The following is a 27,233-nucleotide window of genomic DNA, read 5'->3' as shown; positions in this document are numbered from 1 at the left end:
TCCTTTTCCTAGAAAACTTTATCCACCTTGCCACACAGCTGAGAGCCCTGAGAGTTAGGTGTTAAGAGATCTCCGTGAAGACCAAATGTTTGTGCACTCAGAGTTCAGCTCTATGACTTAAGTGCCCACACTCGGGCCTCCTCTCCACGCCTGCCCACTTAAACATTTTTAAGCCGGCAAGATGATGATAAAATGCAAAGCACAAGGCTCTCTGGGAAAAGTTCATATTAAAGATATTGGATGTATCCTCAATTTGTAGGTCATCTCAGTCTGAGGCAAAGCACATGCTAGCTAGGGGCCCGGCCTTGAGCTTCACCCTGTAGAGACTGGGACCCATAAGAGAGGACTGCCACTATCAGCAGTGTAGGGGTGACAGTCCTGTGAACAAGTAGTTGGAACATGATGTGATACGCAGGAACAGCACCGCTAAGAATCGGATGTCTGTCAGCGACCTTAAACGATTACCTCTGGGGGCGCCCGGTAGCTCCGTCAGTGAAGTGTCTGACTCCTGGTTTTGGCTCAGGTCATGATCTCGTGGTTTGTGACACAGAGTGATACAATCCTGCCTGGGATTCACTCTCTTTTTCTCGCTACTCCTCCCCCCCCCAGCAGCCATCTTTCAATAAATAAGTATTTTAAAAAAATGATTATCACTGGGAGGAGCCACGAATAGTTTCAAAGAGAATGACTTCTAAAGTGGTTGTTGACTAAAGGAGCGCTCAAAGGAAGTAGTCTTTGCAGGGGCAAGATGGCCTGCAGGAAGGAGTTCACTGGAGGACGGCTGCCAAGTAAACTTGAGTCAGAGTTTACCAAAACTTTGTTGACTCAACTTTGACTCAAGTTTACTTAGGCAGCCGTCCTCCCTGTCCAAAAAGTGTACAGAAAGAACAGGTGACGTCAGTGAGACTCGTGGCCAGATGTGGAGGTGAGGGGACCCACACACTCAGTGGCTGGGGGAGGCTGTGAGGAGGTTGGTTTTAACTTGCTCGGTCAGGTGTCTGCTAGCCACCAGGAAGGGACACAAAGAGGTACAAACAGCAGGTAAGATGGAAACTGAAAGGTAACTGGTGTTTGGAAGATTGTATTACTGCTAGCAGCTGTTAAATATTTCAAATTTGCTTGAGTAATGTGGAGAAATAATTTCTATGGAAGCACTTAAAGTGGATAAAGGAAGGAACACATTTCTTCAGGGGGCTTTTCATCCAGCTCACCTACATGGTAGGTGCCAATCTAGTTCAGAAGTAATTTTTCTTAGGTAGGCCTGAGAACTATACTTATTTCAGGGGGACATACTCAACATGTGGCATAAAGTAAGAATCACTAAAACAATATAGCCCCAAACTGAATCTAGACCTAGGAACCAAACCATTCTTTTTAAACGATTTAACAAGTTACTGGCTTTCTTTCCCTCTTCCCTGACCATGAAATGTCAGTTTAGCTCCTTCACTGACTTGAATACAAAATCAAAGCAAAAATCACAGAAACTAGACTTCAGGCTGAATTGATATAAGCTGGCAAAACCCAAAGGTATTTGAAAAGCTAATACAGGTAGGGCTGCTTCTAGAGATTTTTCCCCACTAATTTTATACTATAACTGCACACCCTAAATGTTCATAAGCTGCTAACAGCTTCCCTGTTAGTCTGAAAACAGTCATTATTTCCTTAAAAAAAAAACTCCATAAAACTCTTTGGAAGCAGCCATTAATATGGCTTTCGTCAAATAAGAGACCACCATGATCTGAGGTACAGGTGTTGACCTAAACTGGAAGTCTGTGGTCACTTCATGGTACAGAAAAAAAAAGAAAGACTTAACGATATGCTTTACTTTCAAATCGATTAGTATCTATTCATCTAGGGTAGTTGTTGATGTAATGAATGTAAGGGATGCACTGAGAAAGGAACTGCCTTGGAAATAAAACAGAAATGAGGACATATAATTGGCGCCCTATTAACTAAAGGTCTGTGAGATTCTGAACAATCTGGGTTTACAGAAGTGATTTACCGGTCAGTGCCAGTCCTAAACTTTGACTCCAAATACTCACATACCATAAAGCTTATCTGCGATGCCTTCCTTCTCCAGTACAAAGTATCTAGGTTTGGGTGCCATATGGATGCCTAGAAGATTTGACCCCAGGAGCAAATGATTTGTTTTCCTTGACTCCTGTTCTTTAAACTTCAAAACAGACTGTAAACCCTAAATTTATCATTAATAAGTAACTTTCTCACATCTTAAAAATTTTTTAAATGTTTATTTTTGAGGGGAAGAGGGTCAGAGAGAGGGAGACAGAATCCAAAGCAGGCTTCAGGCTCTGAGCTGTTAGCACAGAGGCCCGGCCAGTTGAGTGTCTGATTCTTGGTTTCAGGTCATGATCTCATGGTTTGTGAGATTGGGCCTGGCACAGGGCTCTGCGCTGACAGTGCAGAGTCTGCTTGCGGTTCTCCGTGCCTTTTCAACTTGGGTGTGCATACTATGTCTCTCAAAAATAAACAAACGTACTTTGAAAGAAATTAAAAAATTAGAAGTTTTCTTTCCTCATAATGTTTGCTGAAATTCAGTGTAGGGTATAAAAATGAATGTTTAAATAATGTAAATAACAATTTAAAATTGTTTTTGAAATCTAAAACCTCAGAAAGCTTGCAAGTGTACTTTTTGTAGGCTGGCCCAGTGCCGTCACCTTTCTAGAACACACACCCCAGGAGGACCTGAAGCCTCACACACATGAAAATTCAAACAGATCTACAACCTGTGTCCACTGGAAGAAAACCTAGAATGGCCACAAGCAGATAGTCTCTCTTTCCTTTCTGTTCCCAGAGTAATTCAATGAGAAACATGTTTGAATTTTAAAATTAAGAAAAACAGATACATACTCATCATGAACAATGGTGGGGCCGTCCCTTGTTAAGGCCTCTTCTTTGATGACATTGATAAGTTCGAAAGTACTGCTGATGGGGGCATCTGGGTTAGGCCATTTGGGACACTGGAAATGCCGAACTTCTAGGACATAGTCATCCTGGAACCAACATGACAGAAGTCATAGCCCAGCCTTTATTCCCTTAGATCTGGAATCTAATGACTTGAACTTGTTCCTGACAAAGTACAGAAAACTGGAGAACGCCACATTCACCAAAACGGGGCTGGCAAGGAGGCAAGTGTTAGGGAGGGGCTGCCTGCCATTAAAAAAGGACCAGGTCCTCATAGTGAAAGAGTAAACTTCTAGGTCATTCAGGTGCCAATAAAATTCCAAGTGCCCATCAGTTATGAGACTTTACATCCTACTCTACCTTCTCTAGGACTTGAAAGAGTAAGAGGTTAAGTCATTTTTAAGTTATTAATAACTTATCCTCCTTGTTCTTTCATATCCACAAGAAGGCAGTTATTACACATCAAAATGTCATTTACTAAAAAACAAAACAATCTTATCATCTGCAACACATTGCGAGGCTTACATTTCTGGTGGCAAAGAAAATATTCAGCTCTAGGATATTGTTTTTATAATTAGGTCGACAGACCTATTTGTATGCATGCTCACTCAGAGGAACGCTTACGTTTCATCTACCCAGCTGGAAAAAGCAAATATTTGAAGGGAGGAAAAAGGAAGTGTACATATTTATAATGAAGTCATACTCAGATGCCTGCGCCTATCTTGAGGGTGGCAAGTTATTCTCTTATCACTGAGCCGATAGGGAGGGCTGTGACCGAGAACCATAGCTTTAGGTTACCTGGGTAGCTTCCAGGATAAAGTCGTGGATGATAATTTGTTCTTCATTTGAGAGGCACAGTCTGTCTTTGCTGATAAGGGTGACGGTAAAGGCCTCACAGTTCATGGATTCTTCTCGACTTGGCCAGTATACAAACTCATCTTCTGCCTGTGGGAACCCCCCCAAAGAAGAAAATTCCTCTGCAGTGTGGTCAAACATTTATTTTTGATTTTGCTTGCACATTGATGTATCCTGTTAGCCATCTCCCATACCTCCTGGGTCACCTTTTAAAGTGGGCACCGAGAATTGTATCCCCACCAAGTCATGCCAATTCAGTGGTGACTGTGAAATATACTTGATAATAACCATATTCTCAGCACTTCCCCCCATGTCACTGTTAAAAGCCAAACATGCTCCCCCTAGAGGGGACATTAAAATTAATCGACTTAGATCCTGTCTTGTTTACTATACTATATTACAGAATATTTGGGACTAATATATTATAATTTCACAACTGCTTAAGCAACTAAGACATTCTAGTTGTTGCTTCCGAGGGGTTAACCTTTCTACAGTTGATTAGCATTTTGGATAGGAATTTCATAAACATCATCTTAATTTTTATAATATGGATATATTATAAAACTAGGGAGGTAAGGGATTTTTATCATCTCTCTTTACAGATGAGGACATCAAGACTCAGAGAAGCCTGTAGTTGTCTCAAATCACACTTGCTACTAAATGGTAAGCAGCAGCACTTGTTTGGAAAGAGGTTGTGCATAAATAAGCTTATGTTGGCTCTAAGTGCAAAGTGCTCTTTCAAAGAAAAGTTAATCTAACCATGTTAGGTGTCAAAAGGAGAGGAACATAGAAAAAGGCTTTCAGCCTTGAATCAGGCAGACTTTAAGTGTTCATCTATTTTAGGATTAAAATAAATATTGAGGCTTCATACATGTGTCCCATCCCTGAAAACTGCAGAGGCCGAAGATAAGGGGTGCACAGGTGGGAGCCTTTGTGAGAAATACAACTGTCAGGTAAGACCCCTGGGCACTCCCCCCATCCCTGTCTGTCTTTTTCTAATCACTTCAAATGGCAAACTTTACTTTGCCTGGATATAGCTACATTTCTATGGGCATTTGCCTGACAATGCTTCGATACTACTAGTGAAGTCAGAAATAATTCTGAATAATGTTGAAAACAAAGAGGGTTTTGTTTAATCTTACATTGTCGCATCAGAAATGAGCCAACAGTCCAATAAGACTTATCACCCTTTCAAGTTTCAATATAGCTTATTGCCAAGTACATTTTTATTTTTAAAGCTCAGCATACGGGGAAACAGATTAGCAATTGGGTTTAGTCTATACAAAAGACAGTCTGTAACTGTCAAGAGTTTTAATACATTTTGTCCAAAGAAATGGAAGTAAGACCCTTCTAACAGATATTAAAGAGGAAAGGTAATATGGATTAGGATTGGACATGATCCTGAATAAATTAACCTGGGCCTTAATTTCCATATCTGAAAAGTGGGAATAGCAACAGTATGAACCCCTAAGAACCTGAATAGTAAATTGATGACTGCCAAGGGGATTTTAATAAGCAAAAAAATCCCTAGTGTGCTTTCTGTATTCAGAAGGGGTAACTGATCATCTTCAAAAACCAAGAAAAATACATGCTACTTCTTAATTGAGTAGGATCTCAATGTTATTTTGCTTACAGATGTATTTATAGATCAAAGATGCCTCGGTAAGCCGATACCAATGCTTTCTAAGTGAGGAACCGGTGACTTTGGGCTATTCACAAAATCGTCTTGTAAACTTACAGCAGTCATAAGAAAGAAAGCACACAGAGAGAATCTACGGACATTTTTTTAGGAAAAAATGTGCACTGACTTTCAACCCTGGAGCTGAGCATACAGACATTCGGGATTCTAGCCTGGTCTCCCTCAGCCCGAGATGACCAGTTCCCGGGCGGGTCTGTGTCCTCAGTGTCCGCCAACACGTACGGACTCAGCTGGTCTACCCTCCCCAGACCAATGAGCCTGTGGGTAGAGGCTTTTGGTGACTGTCCTGTGAAGAGTGACAGTACCAAAATACTGACTCATCCAACAAATGAACGTTTTAACAACCCTAAATGCCTCCAATTGCCACATGCCAAACAGAATAGACCCCTATTGCCAGCTAATTTGAAAATTTACACTCCAGTTTTTAGTTGAAGATTCTCAATTTTGTTGCCATTCTATCCTACAGAAGCAGTCTTGGTATTCTGAGGCTGGAGCAAAATGCGACAAAGTGAGTAAGTTCCTACTGACTGGGCACACAGTCAAATGCATGTCATCAAGACTAGGGGTTCAATCACAGGCTGTTCTTCCTCGGGGAAAGAATTCACTAATCTGATACTCGTGGAAGAGCTCATTGTGTTCTGTTTTTGTTTTGTGGGCTTTCATGTCCTCATCATACCTTTTGAAGACCCAACTCATTCTGGAACTTAAGCATATTTTGATAAACTGGTTAACCCTTCTTTTATATGGTCTTGGAGACCAGGGCAGGGAAGGACTAACGGAAGAGAGGAGAAAGGGGCTGTCACTCAGCCAAGGTCTTAGAAGCACCTTTAAACGAGAACAAAATAGTCTTTCTCTGAGTTTTGGGGGAAAGGGCTGGGAAAACTTTGCTATGATATTTGTCCCACACCACATCACAGAAAAAGGATTAAAAGGCCACTCTGGTTTCAATCCTGCCTCCAATTATTTGTGTATGCCCTTCGGCAAGTTACTACCCTCAATTTTCGTAGCTATTAAATGAGATGATACTAGTAGCTATGTCAGAAAGTGGTAGAGAGGAATAAACAAGTTATTAATACATGTAAACACCGTTAGATGCTCTTTTATTTTTCCCAAGTGACCTATAGCAACTGAGAGGGTAAGGTCCTACATTAGTGAAGTTACTAAAAAAAAGGTTTTCCAAAACCACCTACTGCCCTGCTGTGTACAGGATTAGAGAATCAAGTAATGGAACTGATAGGGACCGTAACTGTTAAGACTACAGAAGGAACCTGCTCAGATATCACGAAGAGATGTTGCAATACCTCCCCTAGCACAAACAGACAGGACGGCCCGGGGGTAAGGTATCCAAATGATTTACGCTTCTGGCCTCCCGGGCTCATTAATGTATAGCAGATGTGCTTTGCTTACCAAGCTCTGGTTGTCTGGCAACATGACAATGATCTGTGCGTTATGATCCCAAATCATTCGCCAGAAATCTTTCGTAGTATGTGGCAGAGGATGCTGGGTTATAATAAATTCATTGCTCCTATAATAGCCCTTCAGTTAGGAAGACGAAAAATCGGCAGTTACAAACATTTTACTCTGACGCTGGGGTAGTACAAGATATTCACGACATAAGACAGCATTGCTCTGACCACACTGACACAGTTGAAGAAGGCAGTCGGTACATTTGGCTGATTTTTAGACGTATATGCTAACGCGTATATATTTTTCTCTCCACATCAACTCCCTCCTCGTTACCCCTGCTGTTTTTACTTAATGGCAATTTCAACATTTCTTCCAATGGGTGAAATTAACGATGAAATTAAGAGAAGTGTTTGTTAAGGAATTAAAGTATTTTTTAATCTAATACGCCCGTTGACTTGGAGTCTTTTGTTAGAGGAGGTCTCCAGATCCAGAAAGCTCTCCCATTTTGGTATTACACATCGAGAAATTTTTTGAGAAGTGAAATCAGCCACATAGGTGGTATCTGCGCTTTAGCACCTTTTAGTTTAATTGAATTTATTTATAATTAACTGTTGACTCTCACCATGATATAAGAAGCATTAATGTAATCTGTTCCTTTCATTCCAGGCAACGGTGCAAGACCCACTCGAGCACGCTCGGCTGTTGTAAGGAAACAAAACAAAAACACCACGTTTGCCTTCGTGTGCACACAGAACACACAGTGCTTTCTGAGATTCACTCGGTGCGTCCACTATTGCCCTGGCTCCCCTTTCATTTTAAAACGTACCTATATTTTTAACTAAGCTCAAGTGTTCTCCGCTAAGGCAGAACGTCAATGGCATTTTGCTGCACATTCCCTGGAGGGTAGCGGCATCATAGGAATCCAATTTTACTGTGGGAGAGGTTTTCGCAGCAGAGCATGAAAAGAACACTCTGTGCAGAGATGACAGAGGATTTCAGGTAATTTTTAGCACTGGTTTAATAGTCTTACCATTATACCAACACACTGTACTTCTGCTGTTTTGCCACGCCTGATCTCTATCTTTCTCCTCGTAAAGGGCTCAGAAAACAGTGGCTTTGTCAGTAAAGGTCATCTGTCCAGCCACGCTTGTGTCTATGGTGCACACACGCTGTCCTCTGTTGTGTCCCTAGTTATTTATGCAAAGGGCTGCATCTACCCACAGTGCCTTGACCTCAACAGTCAGGATAATGTAATCACGGATTCCCGTTGTATGGATTACTCAGAGACTCTTCAGCTTTCTAGGAGTATTCATGCCACAGTGATAATGGCTTTATTTATTTGTTTTAGTTAAAATGTAGAAGTCCCATAATTCCTGAATTTCGAGGTGCACTGAAGCTAGACGTGCTGGCACTGACAGCCGCCCCTCCCAGTCTGATCAAAGTGCCTGAGTTTTCCTGGCAGAACTCTTCCCCTTGGTAGTAGCTGCCTCTTGACAGAATACATAAAATGCAATGAAAACATACTAGCACACTCCACCAAGTCCAACGGATTTTAAGATCTTACATGGCACGACCGAAGAGTTTCTGTTCTTTTCTTTGTTACACTCTTTCTGAGCACTGAAGCATTCCACGTACTTTGCATTACATTGCGTGACCAGCTGAAAGAAAAGCAACGTTTCAGTCTTTAGAGGTGTGGACCTGTCAACTGACCATGATAATCACTTCCTACTATCAAGCATAATATAATCGAGTCATTCCTTAAACGTATCCACTGTTAACACTGCATCGGAACCTCAGTAAAGCCGGAAAACAGCAAAAACAATAAGACAAAATTACAACTGATGGCATTTGCTTGATGAGCTGGCAAAAAAGGTCAGTCGATAATCAGATTACAAAGAACAAAACCATTTTTTCTATCCCAGAGAATACATTTGTGTGTTTCAATCGTGGTTACTTCTGTCCATTCCCTGGGTGACGTGATGTGCACACCTGTCTCATTCTGCCACAGGCTTTTGGTAACAGATTCTGTGTGGGCAGGAGATGGTTATTGAAGTAATGTAGATTTTTTCGTTGACAGTGTCACTGCTATTTGGAAGTGTTCTGCTGTAATTTCTCACAGGCACAAGATTCAGGCGGGCCTACACTAGAAGAGACTGCTGTGTGGTCGTAAGCACTAATTGTGTTTCTTGACCTTAACTTACTAGGTTCTTAGTACATTTCTGATGAACTAAACTAACATTTTTTTAATGCTTTTTATTTATTTTCGAGAGACAGAGAGAGACAGTGCCAGCAGGGGAGGATCAGAGAGAGAGGGAGACACAGACTCTGAAGCAGGCTCCCTAGCTGTCAGCACAGAGCCCGAGGCGGGGCTCGAACCCACGAACCGTGAGATCATGCCCTGAGCCGAAGCCAGATGCTTAACCGACTGAGCCACCCAGGCGCCCCACAAACTAACATTGTTCTAAGGCTGTTGTAAGTAATTAGCCCAGTAGTTTGGCTATTCTTCCTGTACTTATATAGCTTGGATGGACACTTTGTCAGTCCTCTTTTTTGGGAGAACAGAGTCGGGGGGTGGGGGAGGGCATCTTAATGGAACATGGGAACAGCCTCCACCCAATGCTTTAGGACTATTGTCAAGGGCTCTGGATGTGGTTTTCAAGTGTCTGATTTCTTTTTTCTTCTTCTTAGGTTCTAAAATGACTAGTGCTTACAAAACAACAAATGACCTTGTTTTCAATGGAATGGAGAGATAAGTACATAGAAATAAATACTGGCACTTGGGGTGCCTGGGTGGCTCAGTCAGTTAGGCATCTGACTTCGGCTTAAGTCATGATCTCACGGTTCGTGGGTTCGAGCCCCACATCGGGCTCTGTGCTGACAGCTAGCTAGGAGTCCGCTTCAGATTCTGTCTCCTTCTCTCTCTCTAAAATAAAAAAGTTAAGTGCCAGTATTTTAAAAAAAAATTTTCTTTTTACTGTTTTTAAGAGTTAATGAAGACATAGCATCTCATTTTAAATGTTTCAAATTATTAATTACCTCAAATGGGTTTTATAATAGTTAGGATGTTATAAAAGAGCTAGCAATTTAAAATTGTTATGGAATGAAAAATAGATTAATTCTGCTGGTTACTCTGCTTGATGGCATCAAATAGTTTCAGAATCTATGGATGGTTTTTAAAAATTTATTTGTAGAGAGAGAGAGAGAGAGCAAAAGGGAGAGGGACAAAGGAAGAGGGAGACAGAATCCCAAGCAGGATCCACACAGTCAGCGCAGAGCCTCATACAGGGCTCCAAGTCATGAATTGTGAATTCATGACCTGAGCTGAAATCAAGAGTCGGACACTTAACCAGCCATCCAGGCACCCCGAATCTATGCACAGTTTTACCATGAAAACTAAAATTGTGCAGATTCACCTCATTCTTTGCATTTTGATACAAAATGAGAAATTACACATAGAATTATGAAAAAAAAAGGAATTTAAAAGACTGATGAGAGACAAGAATGTGGAAGGACAGTGTTCGAAATTTAGAATAAAAGACTGAGGTCTTATGATTTTAATGACATTAAGGTCTTAATAGTCTGGTTTTTCACCTTTCCCTCAGTCAATTCCATATAAACTTTACCTATCTTTAAAAGTTCTTCATGCTTCTATCCAAGGAAAAGAATAATTTTGGGGGGAAAGTTAAACTTCTCTCTTTAGTATTCCTTAGTAACTCTTTGTTAGTTTCTAAATTACCTGATAAATAGCTTTATTTTGGGGACAGTATGCCAACAAATAACTGTTCTTACTAAGGGTAAGATAGAGTAGTTCAGAAAGAACAGAGTATTTTTTTGGTCTGGAGTGACTGACTCTGAATATTAAGGTCTTTGTGGCCAGAGGCTGCTGATGTTTGCCCTCAGACCAAGTCCTAAGCTGCTCACAGGGAAATCCAGCCCTGCACAATCTACTTCGACACCAACCACGATACCCAGGTCGAAACGATTTCCTTCCCATCACAGTTGAAGAATACAGATGGTCATCCCTTTTAGTCTCTACATTCGTGGAAAAAAGATGTGATTCCCAAACTCCAGATGTTTCTTTACTTGTTTTTTTTTTTTTTTATCCAAGAAATTTATTGGGAGTCTTACCTTGAATTGTTTTTCCAGCCGTGTCTTTCCTCCTACTCCAGGTATGAGGATGCTGTTAACGTAGCTATGTAGCTGATTTGAAGAAACTTCAGTCTCCTTTCCTAGAATGGCTTCCAACAAGGCATCGTGGATGAAAATGTACTGCTCCTAAAAGGGCCAGGATATGGAGTCAGCGAGGAGAGCTGGTCAGGGGTGGCCCCCTCTATCCAAGTCATGAAACGGACCTCTGAGCAGCTCGTCTGACAGGGACCCTCCCTGTAAATGCCTCCAGCACTTAACCGCTAGGGGGCTTGCTCCATGTCTTACTGGTTTATCCCTATTACTTACTTTAGGCTCAAGACTGTGTTTTCCAAACCAGGCCCAAAACAGTAGGTTCAATGGAGCATGCAATGGAGAAATGTGTTTAATGAACATCTTTTAGAAGATGTTCTACTTCTCAGGCCGGTCGGCATGCTTACTCGCCCCAGCATCAAACACAGCACTAGATACAGCTGTCTCTGCTTCCTGAGCAACCCGCATGAGAGGTCCACCCAGAAATGGCAAACTGTGAGCCAGAAAATTGTATCATGGTCAGGATATCTTCCAATACAAACCTGTAAGTAACGCCTTCAAGCCTCATGAGAAGGAATCTGCCTGCTCAGAATCATTTAAGTTTTGGTTACAGCACCAGCCAGCAATCTCCTGAGAGCACCTGAAGGTACTCCTTACCTCAGTCTGGACGAGGTAGTTGCGCTGTGTTCTGATATGCTTCAGGAATCCGAGGACGTTAACTGTGCTTTTGTCTTTTATCTGCTGCAGCATGCTGTCTATCACAATGTAGGTGCCTGTCCTGCCCACGCCGGCACTGCAAGAGAAGACACCCAAGTAGGACCTCTGCGTTATCATGTCATCCATAAAGTGGAAGGGGAAAAATTACCATCTAAGTATTGAGCTTATTTATTTTATTTCTAAGCTCGCTGTTTAGATGACCTCGTAGAGTGGACACAGGTTATTCGTTGGGGATAGCACCCAAAACCTACACGAGGACATGTCCCACCGCACCAGTGTTGATGGGGCACAGAGACAGACTTTACAAAAATGTGGGCTTATGTATTTGTTTTCTCAGCCTGGCTCCAGCTCAAAGGATGTCAGTCAGTGATCTGCGAGGGACAGAGAGAGGCCCCTGGTGGCAGAGCTGTCCCCATACCACAACCATGTGTGCTGAGGTACCAGGCAGGGGTCTGTCCTTGATGTCTAAGTTCATGCTGGTTCTTCTACCTCTTAGTAATTGTGGGAGCACCGTTATCCTGTTTTTTTTTAATGTTCATTTATTTATTTTTGATAAAGAGAACACAAGCAGGGGAGGGGCAGAGAGAAAGGGAGGCACAGAATCTGAAGCAGGCTCCAAGCTGTCAGCACAGGGCCCAACGTGGGGCTCGAACCCACAAACGGGAAGCTCATGACCTGAGCCGAACTCAGACACTCAGCTGACTGGTGACTGGACACCCCATCCACTGTCCTTTCATTAAGCCCCGTTTGTGCACACCTCCCTGGTCTGCTCAGTGTTAGAAAGTTCCTATCTAAAGGGGTGTTTTCCTTTAGTTATCCAGGTATAGAGTCAGAATGGCACCTGGACAATCTGGCCTCTTTTATCCCACTTTCTAATCCTTCTGAAAAACAACACTAAGGAATATTGGGAGTTCAAATTAACAAGCTGCCTCTGTCGAATCCCCCCCTCCCCGCCCCCCGCAGGTTCTCCCATCTCCCACGACTCCATTCATACCCAAGCTCTTTGACAGACTTTCGTCTTTTAGCAGTCCTCAATGCGTTAAGTGAAAACTGTAGTTTTCATGAGGCTTTAAACAGGAGATGGGTTCCAACATCCGCAAAGGACTTGCTTTGTGAGCACATGTAATTAACAACAGCCCAGAAGAAATGCTTAGAAAATGCCAGGCAGCTAACTCACAGAAGCAGCAGCATCTATTTGAATACCAAACCTAAAAACTAAAATAAAATCTTTTTCCCCCTAGGGGTGCTTGAGTGGCTCAGGTCATGGACTCATGGTTCATGAGTTCAAGCCTCGCTTTGGGCTCCGTGCTAGTAGCACAAAGCCTGCTTGGGATCCTCTCCCTTTCTCTCTCAAAAGAAGTAAATAAACATTAAAAAAAAATCTTTCTGGAGCACCTTGGTGGCCCAGTTTGGTTAAGAGTCTGAATTTGGCTCAAGTCATGATCTCAAGGTTTTTGAGTTCGAGCCCCATGATGGGCTCTGGGCTGACAGCTCTGAACCTGGAGGCTGCTTCAGATTCTGTGTCTCCCTCTCTCTCAAAAATAAACTTTACAGTCTCACAATACCTTTTATTATTTAGAGGAACCCTACAGCAAAGCCATATACAAAATCCCAAACTCTCCAGGGCCAAAAGCCCTGAACTTGTGTGTACTAAGGTCAGGTTTTGATGTAAAAGGAGCAGCTTAAAGATTCCCTATAAACAATGGGGATGTGATTAACAATTGATGTCCTAAAACTGGAGATTCATTCTGTTAAGAGATTTTCTCTGAACCTCAGAAGCAGCACATGATTACTGAGTATACAGAGAATATGGTGACTTTTACGTAACTGTCACAGGTCGTACTGGTCCCAGTTTGCAGGGGAAGACTCCGTTCTGAAGCGAACAAAGCAGCAGTCCATACGGTCCACAGTCCCCCACTCTGCCCACTTCCAGTGTTGACTCCCAGGCCCAAGAGAGACAAGGATGTTGACCCCACCTGCAGTGCACCAACACGGGGCCCATTTCTGGCATCCGGGCTGCCGAGGATCTCCTCACAAAGGTCAGGACCGGGAGGGCATACTCAGGAACCCCCATGTCAGGCCACTGAGTGTAGTGATACTGGATCACTACCCTTTCGTTTTGACGACCCTTGGGGTTTCCCTTCTGACCCTAGGAGAAAGGTGGAAACAAGAGGTCGGTAAGCAGAAGGTGCACGTTCTGAAGAAATACATAAGGGTAGAGGAAACAGGACCTTCCATTTCATCTGCCCCAACTACTGTTCCTGAGCGAGGTACTTTCCTCCTGGGGGTTGTCTGTCTCAGGTCACAATTGGAGACACCACCTGGCTGGATGGCAAGTATCAGACCTCCCCTGGGAGCGAGGATGGTTTAAGACTATACCAGAAATGCACACTTGATCCTAGGTTTTTGGATCTGGAAGCATCCCAAACACTGTCATTTGCATACAGGCCTTCATATTCCCCACTTCCTGTACAAAGGACTGTTAACCTTGGAGCACAGATGGGTTTCAGAGCCAATGAAATTTTATATAAAAATGTGAATTCTTCTGGGGAGCAGGGAGACTGGAGTTTTAATACATTCTCAGAGATGTCCAAGAATAACAAAAAAAAATCCCCACAAAAACCCAAACCACCATTATGCTCATTGCTACAAACAAGAGCCATTCCTAAGTCTCTACAGAGCAACTGTACATTTTCTTAATGAACATCTACCTAGAGTTCCCAGTAATGTTGCAGTGGTCGACAGTCTTGGTGGAACAGCAGATTTTAAACAAGAGTAATGGAGAAAACGTGAAAGCAGCATCTTCCCCAAGGCTGCACTCTCAGGATGTTCAGAGTTACACAGAAAAGGGTTATATTAAGTCACTTTAGGAAGCACTAGGCAAAACAAAGTTGAAGAGGTTTCTTCACTACCACTCTGGTCACTTGTGTGCCCTGTACCTTTCTAATGGAGAGTATCTATTCCGGAGCATTCGTTTTCCATACTTATTAAATAGCAGAATCTGATTTTTGCAAGCATCTTGCACGGTTAGCATTCCTTCAAGCATACTTTGGGAAAGAACGTTTTAAAACTGTCAGAAAATTGCTATTAAAAAGCTCAGTCAACAAGCAGATGCTGCTGTATTTGCTGGTCACCAAAACCAAAGAGGACCTTTAAAAAAAAAAAAAAAATGAAGCCTTCACCAGGAGATTAAAGCATTTAAGCAGGCCAGTTAAATTCTATTATGTGCTTTGCCAGTATCTTTCACAGCATACATTGATGTCAATCAAACGAGTTGTGAAAAAATGTTTTTTAAAAAATACTTTTTTAAAGCCAAGTTGGTTATGAGAATTGGCCTTGGTTGTGCAGTTTTTCAGACAAGTTTAAAGAGAGACGCCCTGGCAGCCCACCCCACTCCTTCCCTACCTTTTTCACTTTTGTATTTCTGACTGAGAAACGACGCACAGTGTAGCAGGCGTGTACTTTTGTGCTCTTCAGTGTGACAATAATGTTTCCATACTCCTCACTATTCTCTGTGGGCCAATACTGATCGCATTTTCGCTGCAAAAAGGAAAAAGTAGTTGATTGCAACCGCAATTTATGCCACAGTTGTACTGTCGATGACATGATTTCAAATGTCTTTAAAACCAGTACTATGGCCATGTAGTTGAAAAAGGAACCCAATGGCTTACAGGTGGACATACTTCAGAAGAGGTTAATCTTAGGACAACTGTGGGCAAGATCCTTTGAGAAATGGGTCTAGTATTCATGATCATTTTTTTCAACAAACAGTTCACTTTATAAAGAGGTCCTAAGAAAGAAACCTGTATCATGCCAGTAAGAAATAGAGCTGGCTACGTTATAAAGGAGTTTACTTATCGTTTAGGAGTCTGAGCTGCAAGAGAGTCTTGTAACAATGAAAACCTTCGTTTTACAACTTGGGTCACCAACAATGAAACAGGGACTCCACAGTCCAAGTGAAGTTGTAGCGATGCTACGTACTGAACTTGAGGCTTATTAGCCCGTATTCCAGCCTAATTTAGCATCATGTCCTGTAAGTTCATAATCTAATAACTCTACAATAGTCATCATCTTAAAACAAGGTTCTCTTAATGATAGGGCATTTCAGCAATGTTTACATCCCCTGCCTGAACTTTCAGTAGTTCCCACGGTACACTAGGTTTCTTCCAACTTCCCTGTCTGTGCTTTCTATCCCCTGTGCTTAGAAGGTCCTTCCCCAACTCCTCCTCCTCCCTCACTTCACATCTCCCCTCACACAATAGCTGCTTTACAAAATTTCAGCCCTAGAGGATGTATTCATCCATTCTGCAGCATCCCCATTATAATGCTCATTCCTCCCTATAGGCACATTTAACTCACTCTTGTCAGTGTGGAGCTCTTTCCCACCAGACCACGAGCAAGACAAGGACACGGAGGAATGCCTTTCATCTCAACTCTTTATACCTGGTCAGGCTCCTACCCTACAACAGATACTCCATAAACAGGTTTTGAATGAAGGTACATGATTAAGATAGTAAGCCAAGAGGCTCTTACTCTTCCTTTTTCCACAAGGTTCGTAATCATGATAATGATTCCAGTGTTTTGTTCCCAAATCATCCTCCAGAAATCTTCAAATGTAGACTTTAAAGGTCCCTGGGTGGCGATATAGGCTTTTGCTTTGTTGTAGCCCTTCAAAGGTGACACAGCACAAAGTAAGATGAAAACAGAGTACCACACACCAGTTAATAAGTCAAGTGCCTTCCATATCGAATAGGCTGTGTTTTTAGTAAAAGCTCTGTGCAGTATTAAAACAAGTTCAACAATCTTTGTGGCAACTCTTCAATTATCAGAAGCAGGTTTAGAAAAACATTTCTGACTTACATCGACATAGTTTGCATTAATGTAGTCGCTGTGCTTAGAGTCTTTTCCTGGTAAAGGTCTTAACTTCACCCTACTGTGATCATCTATAGAGGACAAAAAAAACAAAAACAAAAAACAAAAGGAGAAAACAAAAACAAAAATATGTAATTCGAAAACTACCAGCATTTGAAAGCAGAGAACAAGGCAAACAGGCAATGAGGCACCTCCCAGAGTGTCCCAAGAAAACTTTTTATCAGAAGAACCACTAGAAATTCAAAGATACAGCATTGAAACCCATCTTAACAACACAGGGACATTTCTACCTCATGCTCTGACCTGTGAGTGCCCAAGAAATGCACACTGAAGTCCTTATTAGTTCATGTAAAATGATTTCAAGTTGTAACCCTACAAAATTTCCTTGTCCTATATTTTAAAACCAAGGCTTTTGACTATCCATTGCACTGTCCCTTTTATTTTTTTAATTTTTAAAAAAATGTTTTAGTTTTTGAGAGAGAGAAAGAGAGACAGACAGAATCCAAAGACAGGCTCCAGATTCTGAGCTAGCTGAGCACAGAACCTGATCCGGGGCTTGAACCCATGAACCATAAGATCATGACCAGAGCTGAAGTCGGACACTCAACCGAATGAGCCACCCAGGCAACCCTGCCCTGTCCCTTTTCCATTGAATAAATATAAAAACGTATCTTGGTATATGACATCCAGGACATTGAACATCTGTTTTCAGGAGATTCCTTTGCTAAACTCAGACTCCCTGTCACCCCAGTAAAACCTATGTAACTGAGGGAACCCAGAGCTATTCCTAAAAGTAATCTTATTGCAGGAATTTGGTCAATGATCAGATTTTAGGATCCACTCAACTTCAGCTTATGAACACAAAAAGGGGGAATGGGTTATATGCCTCGTTACCAAGCAAAGTAAGTTTTTAGCCAATGAAATGAAAGGAAGCAAAAGTCAATTTTATTTTCCCTAGCTAGGAACACAATGGGCAAAAGTAAATTTACATTTCTGAGTAGAGTCATCATCATAAAAGGTCATTTCAAAAACAAGTACAATGAGTGGTTTAGTTAGTCTAGACATTAATGACTTCAGACAATGTACCAAGCACTTTTTGAAAGCCCTCTCCATCATGGAACTGTGACTTGCTTTGATTGTTCTGACAAAGTCTGAGACTACATTTGATAGGCACAGGGGCTGCCTGATAGAAATAGGCTCCACATGAAAAATTACCCCCCAGTTACCAGGACATATACAGCTATGCCCTAGCTCGGTACCACTATATTGTATATTATTTTTCAGACTGACAGGAACACATATTCAAGTTGCAAAGCTCACATTTAATCTGAAAAGCAAAAGTCTTGTGAAAACAGGAGTATAGGAGGTGGTATGGTAGCATCCCTGTATACCTGTTGGTTGTAATGGTTCTGGGAGAGAAGGCTTTTCCTACATTACGTTGCTGGCACATGAAGTTTAGTTGTTGGATGGTATTTCCATCCCATTTTTTTTTTTTGCTAGACTAAATAAGCCCTTAACAAAGGGGGTAGACCAAGAATGATGGGTATTTATGTGCCCAGAGTCTGACCAAATGTCATGAACACCAGAACCCAACTTTCTGAACTTAGGAAAATAAAACCATATCTCATATGAATTTGTGAAAGTGAAACCACAAATAGTCAAAGTATAACCACATGAAAGCACATATGGTAAACTTTCCAGGAAACACCATGACCCTTGGGCATACCGCACAGAAGCTGCTGTGATTTCCTCCCTGTTTTTGCCATGTACTTTTAGCCAAGAACTGAGGTCACCTGAAGGAAGGACTGCCATGGTGGAGAGAATTCTATGTGTGGACATACTTAAGACACACATGTGGCTGTATCCGTGCCTGACTCACACGGTTAGAAAGAAGGGATATAGATGGACAAATCCTTATCATCTCAGCAAAGTGAGCCTTTCCTGAGTTGGCCAACCAATACTGTCAGAGTCCATCCACTCAAAGAATGGAGAGAAAGACAAAGCTTGACTCTTCCTTGTTATCTTTTTTACCTCCTCATTCGCTCATGTAACTGAAACCAGTACTCTTATTCCAAAATGACTTGTGATTCTTTAAAAAGTTTATCTAGGGTTATAAGTGAAATTATAATAGTGAATGATACGATCTTGTATATAAAAATCCCAAGGACTCCACAAATGATAACTATTAGGATAGATGAATTCAACAAAGGCAGGATACATGATCAGTATTTAAAAAATTGTATTTCTATACACAGGCAACGAAAGATCTCAAAATTAAGTAAACATTTACCATAGATGAAAGAGGATAAAAATCTTTAAAAATTCAACAAAAGCAGCATAACACGATGCAAACTATAAATATAAAACACTGAAAGAAGTACAATGATCTAAAAAATGGAAAGACATCCCATCTTCATGGATGGGAGACAATATTGTTAAGATTGATCCACAGATCCAATGGAATCCCCACCAAAATTCCAGCTACATCTTTTGCAGTCATAGAAAAGTTGATGCCAAAATTGATATGGAAACACATGGGATCCAGAATAGCCAAAATAATCTTGAAAGAGAAGAACAAGTTGGAGTATTCACCATTTCCAAATTCAAAATCTACTACAAAGCTATCGTCTAATCAAGACAAAGTGATACTGGCCTACCTAAGAATAGATACATCAAGGGAAGAGATGGGACAGTCTAGAAATAAGCCCCTACATTTGTGGTCAGCTGACTTTCAGTAAGGGCACTAAGACAATGCAATCTGCAAAGAGAGCTAGAACAACTGGCTATCAACATGCAGAAGAATAACCCTGGACCCTCCCTCACATATATAAAAGTTATTTGGATAAAAGACTAAAGGTAAGAGCTAAAACCATAAAACCCTTTGACAAAAAAAAAAAAACAGGTACAAATATTCATGATCTTGGATTAGGCTGGGGTTTCTATGCATAGAACACCAAGAACACAGGCAACACAGGAAAAATAGTAAATCACCAGAATAAAATAAAATTTTGCTTCAAAGGATACCAGCAAGAAAGTGAAAAGACAATGCATGGAATGGGAGAAAATTATCTGCATACTAGTTAGCTATACAATGGATTTGTATCCAGAATATATGAAAAACTCCTACAAGTCAGCAGCAGAAAGACAAGTAATCCTATTTTTAAAATGTGCAAAGGATCTGAAAAGGTATTTCCCTAAAGAAGATATTTAAGTGGCCAATACATGAAAAGATGCTCAATATTACTAATCATTTTATATATATATATATATATATATATATATATATAAAATACACACACACACACAGCAAATGTTGATGAGATCATGGACAATAGAACTCTCCTATATTGCCAGGGGGAATTAAAATGGTACAGCCACTTTGGAAAATAGTATGGCAGTTCCTCAAAATGTTAAACATAGAGTTACCATATGACCTAGCTATTCTACTCCTAAGTATATATCCAAGAGAATTGAAAATATATGTCTGCACAAATGTTCATAGCAGCATTATTCATAATAGCCAAAAAGTAGAAACAACCCAAATGTCCATCAAGTGACAAATGAATAAACACAATGTGGCATATCCATACCACGGGGTATTTTTCAGCCATAAAAAGGAATGAAGTACCGATATAAGCTACAAGACGGAGGAGTCTTGAAAACATCATGCTAAGTGGAAGACACCAGACACAAAAGGCCACGTAGTCTAGGATTCCATTTACATGAAATGCCCAGAATTGGCAAATACATAGAAACAGAAAGTAGATAAGTGCTTTTCTAGGGGTTGGGGAAAAGGCGGGGTTGGGAATGACTGCTAATGGGTATGGGGTTTCTTGGTGGGGTGCTGAAAGTGTTCTAAAATTAGTGGCAATGATTGTACAACTGCGAATATACTAAAAACCACTGAAATTCAGTTTATATTTAAATTCCCATTTAAATATAAATTAACTTTAAATGGTGAATTTCATATGGTATGTGATTTTTATCTTGCTAAAGCATTATAAAAAGCTTTATCTACAGTAGTGTTCAAATTTAAATGGTTCAATTTAATGCACTATAAAAGCCTATGGAATGTGTTCCTTACCATAGTGTATGGTAACCATAAACACGTGGCCCTGACCTTAACAGAAAAGCCACTGACCGAAACCCCATTGTCTACGAGAAGTAGCATTATAGCCAGAGAAGCAGCCTGTGCTCCTAGCATATTCCATAAGGCTAAGATGAAGGTTTGTTTGTGTCCCTAACCTCCAGAGTACTCTTGACCTTGAGAATATGGTAGAAAGAACTAGGCCACAAGGAATGGTGACTCTATCACTTAAGAGCATAGACCAGCTACCTACTCTTAGACTGCTTTGGAATTCACTTATGTGACTCAATTTTCAGTATTCCCATGGCTCTCACCACTTAAAAACAATGTCAAGAGAGCCACATGACATTCCAACTTTGGTTCCCCTCATCAGGTAGGCAATCACTTCATGTGAGAACAGTGAAGTACAGAACAGTTTTTTCAATCACCTTACTCGTAAACTGAGATCCGCCAACTTAATGAAAGACTCAGGGGGAAGTCAGTGTCCCCACTTCTTCCCAGACACTGTGGAAGATGGGCTAATGAGAGGTTAACTTGCAAGCGTAATTCTCTCTTGGCATCCTGATTCTGATTGCTTGGCTTTAGGCTTCTACCCAGCGTAAAGATTTAATTTCCTCACAGCTGAACATAGTTTCAAGTTTGTTACTTACATGCTAAAATGTTGATGTATCGGTTTTTGTGCTTGTTATCTGGATGATTGGAATGTTCTGCAGTGATGTTCATATCGGCCGTACAGCGTTGGACTTCCTAGTGAAAAACACATCAAGATTTCAAAGATTTTAGATGCTCTTTAGATGTCTAGCAAGGGTAGAGGCAGAAAAGAACTATACACCCCAAAGCATGGAGTATTTACTCCCAATACACCCTCCATTACCTCCCCAAACTCAGCTTCAGAAATAATTGATGTATTCACAACAAACGCATGAAGGATGTGAAGATAAAAGGAGTTCATTTTTTACTAATTCATCAGTCATCTACTTCATTCCAGACTGGTGACCCAGGCACGGGGGATTACAAATCATCTCTTTTTGAATATGTCCCAGTCTGGCGGGGGAGGAAAACACACAACAAGATAAAGACAGTCGAATGTGATTCATAGAAAAAAGGCTTGATGATACTATTGCAGGAGCACAGAGAATGGCTCCCTGCAGACCATTCACCTGAGTCTTAGAGGATGAACAAGGGGTTCCCCAGGCAGAGGTGTACTCTCCACCATCGTTTGCAAAATGCGTTATAGGCCACATAGCTTGTTTTATAAAGACCCAGGTGCAAATTGATTATACTCTGTCCTGAAGTGACACTATATTAGCCCAGTGACCTGTCCTTGTGTGGCTCAAACAGATTCAGATTCGATGGATTAGTTGTGAACTCTTAATTTATGTTATCCTTCGTTACGAAAGCAGTGGTGGAAAAGGCACCTCGTCAGTACCTTTGCCACATTCATAAACATCACCCATTAGCCTTGTGCGCGATGGCTATAATGTCAAATTTCTCTATGTTGTACGGTTCAAACCCACAAAACTATTGGAGCTAACTAATAAGGGAAGTCATTAGCAGTGCACAGCTGTTCAAAGAGCAGGTGCAAGTGACAGAAAATTATCAGGAGAAATGTTTTACACCTGACAGATGTAATGGAATTTAGGAGCATGCAGACATTTTTTTCCCCATGAAGGAGATGCATAGCAATGATGGAAGTTTTCCATAGTATTTACATAAGGTATAATGAAAACAAGGAACTGGCTGTCTTTTACATTCACAAAGTACTTCCCAGTGAGGAGTCCTTCTCTTCTCTCCAAGGAGGAACAAACTCACTGCAATCAAAGAATTTCAAGTCTAAAAACCATGGGGTCATTATCTATTCAAAGAGACCATCCTCATGAACTCCTGATTCTTGGAAGCTGTACATTCAATTTTTTGTAATTGCAGACCTGCCCAGTTGTCCACTAAAAGAAGTAGAAGAAAAAAAGCCCATAGGCACTAATTCCACACATTTCTCTGCGGAAAGTATGTTTCCCAGCAATTCTTACCCTTTCCTTACGCTTACTAAATGTGATAAACTGCTATTTTCTATTCTAAAATGGTTTATAATCTATGGTTTGGCAAATGCTGCTTTAAAAGGGCTTCAGGCTGCCTTTGGTTCTTTTCTCTAAAATGAGATCAAATGTAGGCCCAAAGTGATGAGTCTGATATATTAACATCTACAATCAAAGTATTTGGGGCTCTTTCAGAGTTGCTCTAAAAGAGCAACTTTTGGAATTGCTTTTTTGATTTGCTCTGAAAGACTGAGGAATACTCTTGAATAGTTCCAGGGGCAGAAAAGCTTTGAAAATGGATTTGTATTCTGGAAGACATTAATTCACTCTATACACAAATCCCTGAAATAAGTGGACATCCTTTTGTTTCTGAGTTCTCAAGGTCATACTTTTGGCATGGGCTGGGTTGCTAAAACATCTTGTGATAAGAGACTATAGCATTTCATACTTTACTTTGAGATTCACTCAGTTTATGGCTTTTCCCCCCTGTTGTGTGGATCTGACCACCCTAGCGATCAACCGAGTTTGGGCCTCTATTATAATATAATGCAATTGAATAAGACTGCTTAGGAGCATCTGTCTGCACTATTTCAAGCAGTCATTCAATATGGCCAATCAGACTCTCTGTTATCTAAAACCCCTGGTCTGATCCGTTGCCTCAATTTCACTTTTCCAATTATGTGAATGACAGAAAACTAAGAATAGTCATAAATAATGTTAAATCTGATTTTATTAGAACCCGAGGGGTTTGCCTAAGGCCTTCTAATTTTGTGTTGTGGATAATAATGTCATCTGTAATTCCTGGCAGAACTGATTGGCTCATTTAGATGCTGATAATATCATCTGATCCTGGAGTGGCTTTTCTCCATCAGAATTGGAATTTCAAAGTTAATGTGATTTTAATAGGTGTTAAAACCCTTTGAAGGGACACTGGCTGATGCAGTGTGATAGCAAAGTTACCTATTGGGCACCCTGATACATAGTGTAAGATTTAAACTTATTTGCATTTTATAGTCCAGATAAAGTTGAAATTCTCAAAATGAATATTCTGAATATTGACAGGCACAACACGACAGAAGAAAGCCGAGTGAAAACAAGAGATTTAACTATAAAACAAAACTTAAACAAAACACCCCAAGTTGATATATCCAGAACTCTTGGGAGATAGAACAGGGTAAATCTCCTGCTGCCTGGAGTCAATGAGGTGAGAAGCTACCGAAAAGGCACATAGAGACCTACTGCTCTACCATTCTACGGCTTGACTTGAAAAAAAAACTGATAGAATAAAAATACATCTAGAAATCTTTCAGATTACTGAGCTTCACAAAGTCAAGAACACATTTTGGACCAGGTGTTAGATGGAGTATACAGAAGATTCTTGCTGTGGGCGTTCAGACAGCCTACAGTTAAGGGGACCGTGCTACCAAAGACTGATCCGTTTAGGTCATCACTATGGTCTGGTGCTTGCCTAGTGTCTGACACAGAGCTGGCCCTCGTTGGGTTCCAGTGACATGCCATCTTCCAGCCTCTGCTCAGGCTACACACTGCTGCCACACCAAACTTCGTCATGGGCTGCTTGGACTTTGTTATTCTCTTACTCAGAAATCTCTGGATAGATCCCAGATTCCTTAGCCAGGCTTTCAAGGTCCCAGCCTAGACTTTCCATCTTCTACCAGCTCCCTTCTCATTCCCGGCCAGTTTTACCTCTGTGCCGTTTGACAAGATGCTAGGATTTCCTGCTCTCTGTTTCACTGCCATTTGCCTTGGCCACAATGCCTGTCCTGTTCTCCCCCGTCCGAGTCCATCTGTCTTTATATACAGTGACTGCCTCACCCTGCCAGAAAAACAACCCCTTTTTATACATCACAGCACCTATTATCCTGCAGCAAGTCTATAAAATAAAATTACCTTTTGTACACTATTTGTGAATTGGGCTAATTCACTGTTTACTCTTCATAAAAACCTCAACGCGACTGTGGTTTTCTTTCTGCTAAAGGTTTAAAAATGTAAAGACATCTCAGACCTTAGGTGGCATTTTGTCACAGAGGCTCAGGGTCCTTTTCTGCCATTCTGCAGTCTCATGAAGCACTACCTCTCGATCTGGCGATGCCCTATTATGTGTCACTGGCAACATCGGAACTCTGCATCTGACATCAAGGGATTGTGGCCACTGATCCCTTGAGTGCATGGGCTCAGGTGGACAAAGCTTTGTTCTCCTGATTTAAGATGAGCAACTGGCCCAAATTTAGCTGAGCTGGAGTTAATTGTAATAGAGGTGATTCCCCCAAAGGATCTTGTCAAGGGGTAATGGACCTCTGGCCTGTTCTCTGCACTCAGCCTTTCAACTTGTGATGTTCCTGACCCCTGCCTATTAGTTCTGTCGCCCCATATAGCCTCGGAGCTCTCTCCTTTTAAGAGAGAACGCCAGCACTGTGCCTTTGGAAGCCTCCTGGACTAGGACTGGGGAGGCCGGGGAAGAGTGAGGTTGAGGTCAACGCAGGTAGCCAAGGGAACAGAGTCATCGAACGCCATCCCAAGACAAGGATTGATATTTCCAGTGACTGAAAAATGTGCTAGAGGTTTAACGTTGCCAGCTTTTAACAGGCTCCAAAATTTATCTGACAGGGACAAAATGCTTGCTGCATCACCTCTAGACAAAGACTCAACATTACCCGTGAATCGTTTTTCTCATCCTGCTCCAAGCAGCAAAATTCTGAAACCTTAACAGCTGGTCGTCATGTTTCTCTTCATTTCCACCCATGATTTTTAAACGAGATGGGGCAAAGAGAAATTGTAGTGAAACAATAAAAATGCACAGAAGCGTTGCTTCTTTGCGCTCTTCCAGAACTCTGTGTCAGTATTAGCCCTTATTTTGTTTTGCCCACCGTGGTCTCCACCATCACCAGCCGGAGGTGAAACTCCTTGAGGGCAAAGTCTCACATTCATCTCTGTGCTTTATGTTATGTCCACAGAATAACAGGTTCTCATGAATAACTGTCACATAAATTGTTTTCTCTCTTCTTAATGGCCACATCATTTGTTAAGTGTATTTATAATTTTAGGGTTAGTTCTTTGACTAACTTTTGGCTTCTATTCAGATGTCGTATAATGTTTTCTAAGATTCTCAGCTATCTGGTAGGCTCTGGACCATGAAGATCATGTAATGGGCTCCCAGTATTTTTAGTGTGTGGGGAGGGGGGGGATTCCTTATTTTGGTTGTTCCCTTTTCTGCTCTCCCCCGCCTCCCCCTCCCCCCCCCCAAAACCTGTTGGCTTATCAGCTCCATGATCAGTTCTAGAGTCATTGGTAATCTTTATTTTTTTCTCTTTCTGACTGTAGGTCACTACTTCAATGAGAGTCTGGAGGGCATTGAAGTTAAGCATGGACTTGAGTCAGATCGTGGTCTTAAAACCTGACTTCTGCCATTTCACAACTAAGCCACCCAATACCTCAGTTTTCCTATGGTAAAGTTTCCTCATATGTAAAATGGGAACAATAGAATAGCACCTCTACAGGGAGCAGTTCTGAGGAATGAGTGAAATAATCCAAGTGCAGTACTAAGTAAATGCCGGCCACCGTTATTCCACATAAAAAGATGTGGAAATCTGGAGTTGACTTTTCTAGTCTACTATCATAATGAGGGTGCTGTTTGATTTTTAAGATTTATTATTATTTTATTATTTTTATTTATTTATTTATTTATTATTATTTTTAATGTTTATTCATTTCTGAGAGAGAGGGGGGATGGGGAGGGGCAGAGAGAGGGAGACACACAGAACGTAAAGCAGATTCCAGGCTCCGAGCTGTCAGAACAGAGCCCGACATAGGGCTTAAACTCATGAACCACGAGATCATGACCTGAGCCAAAGTCGTCCCTTAATGGACTAAGCCACCCAGGCGCCCTCAGATTCTTTTAATTATTTAGGTAATCTCTACACCCATCGTGGAGCTCAAACCTACAACCCCAAGACCAAGAGTTGCATGCTCCACCGACTGAGCCAGCGGGGCGCCCCAGTTTTGTTTTGGTTTTTAAATCGCACAAAATCTCTTTTCCTGACCTTCTTTTATAGTCTATTCCTATCTCATTTGTAAAACAGCCTTAATAATTTCTTCAATAGCCTGTTACCAGTTGTCCTTTTTAGCAGAGCTGCCAAAAAGCACTACTACTGCTGTCCTAAAATACTTCAAAATCTCCCTCAATTAGAAGAGGACAGTATATTTAAGTTTTTCTGTCTCATTCCTCCCATTATGTCACTGCCTTATTGTTCTTTTCAGCAGAAAGGATAATCTTCCTATTCTGAATAACTCTGATTTTAAACTGTTCAAACCAGGAGGGACTGTGAAGGGACAAGGGGAGAACAATGCCTCCCTTGTTCCTGTCCTCCGGGCCCCTCCCTTAACTACCAGCTAATAAGGCTGACACTATAAAGTTCAATATAGGAGACAAAAGCTTCTAGGCAGG

The 27,233-nt window shown here is 41.3% G+C and overlaps 1 protein-coding gene and 2 long non-coding RNA genes across 5 annotated transcripts in view; 2 read left to right on the top strand and 1 right to left on the bottom strand.

Annotated features, from left to right (window-relative positions):
• LOC115273667 overlaps nt 1-9,019 on the top strand; it is a 51,202-nt gene extending 42,183 nt beyond the window's left edge. The window contains exons 2-6 of the long non-coding RNA XR_003900890.1: nt 4,380-4,440; nt 5,943-5,984; nt 7,550-7,664; nt 7,751-7,882; nt 8,961-9,019. This is a non-coding gene — a long non-coding RNA (uncharacterized LOC115273667). The remainder of the gene's footprint in view (nt 1-4,379; nt 4,441-5,942; nt 5,985-7,549; nt 7,665-7,750; nt 7,883-8,960) is intronic.
• PTPRG (protein tyrosine phosphatase receptor type G) overlaps nt 1-27,233 on the bottom strand; it is a 712,019-nt gene that overhangs the window by 15,427 nt on the left and 669,359 nt on the right. For all 3 annotated transcript variants that reach the window (XM_029916842.1, XM_029916841.1, XM_029916840.1), the window contains 12 exons: nt 21,389-21,485; nt 16,640-16,722; nt 16,313-16,447; nt 15,185-15,319; nt 13,756-13,928; nt 11,720-11,855; nt 11,012-11,158; nt 8,448-8,541; nt 7,506-7,582; nt 6,884-7,012; nt 3,721-3,867; nt 2,869-3,011 (listed from right to left, as the gene is read on the bottom strand). In XM_029916842.1, the coding sequence (XP_029772702.1) occupies nt 2,869-3,011; nt 3,721-3,867; nt 6,884-7,012; nt 7,506-7,582; nt 8,448-8,541; nt 11,012-11,158; nt 11,720-11,855; nt 13,756-13,928; nt 15,185-15,319; nt 16,313-16,447; nt 16,640-16,722; nt 21,389-21,485 (1,496 nt within the window). The remainder of the gene's footprint in view (nt 1-2,868; nt 3,012-3,720; nt 3,868-6,883; nt 7,013-7,505; nt 7,583-8,447; nt 8,542-11,011; nt 11,159-11,719; nt 11,856-13,755; nt 13,929-15,184; nt 15,320-16,312; nt 16,448-16,639; nt 16,723-21,388; nt 21,486-27,233) is intronic.
• Nucleotides 11,949-26,214, top strand: LOC115273666. Its single transcript, XR_003900889.1, has 5 exons — nt 11,949-12,216; nt 13,616-13,818; nt 13,933-14,049; nt 23,834-23,975; nt 26,111-26,214. It is a non-coding gene; the product is annotated as an uncharacterized LOC115273666 (long non-coding RNA).

This window comes from Suricata suricatta, chromosome 12 (assembly GCF_006229205.1).
Source record: "Suricata suricatta isolate VVHF042 chromosome 12, meerkat_22Aug2017_6uvM2_HiC, whole genome shotgun sequence".
In the NCBI taxonomy this organism is placed as follows: domain Eukaryota; kingdom Metazoa; phylum Chordata; class Mammalia; order Carnivora; family Herpestidae; genus Suricata; species Suricata suricatta.
Note: the sequence above shows the minus strand (reverse complement) of the source record. Positions and strands in the feature narration are given on the sequence as shown.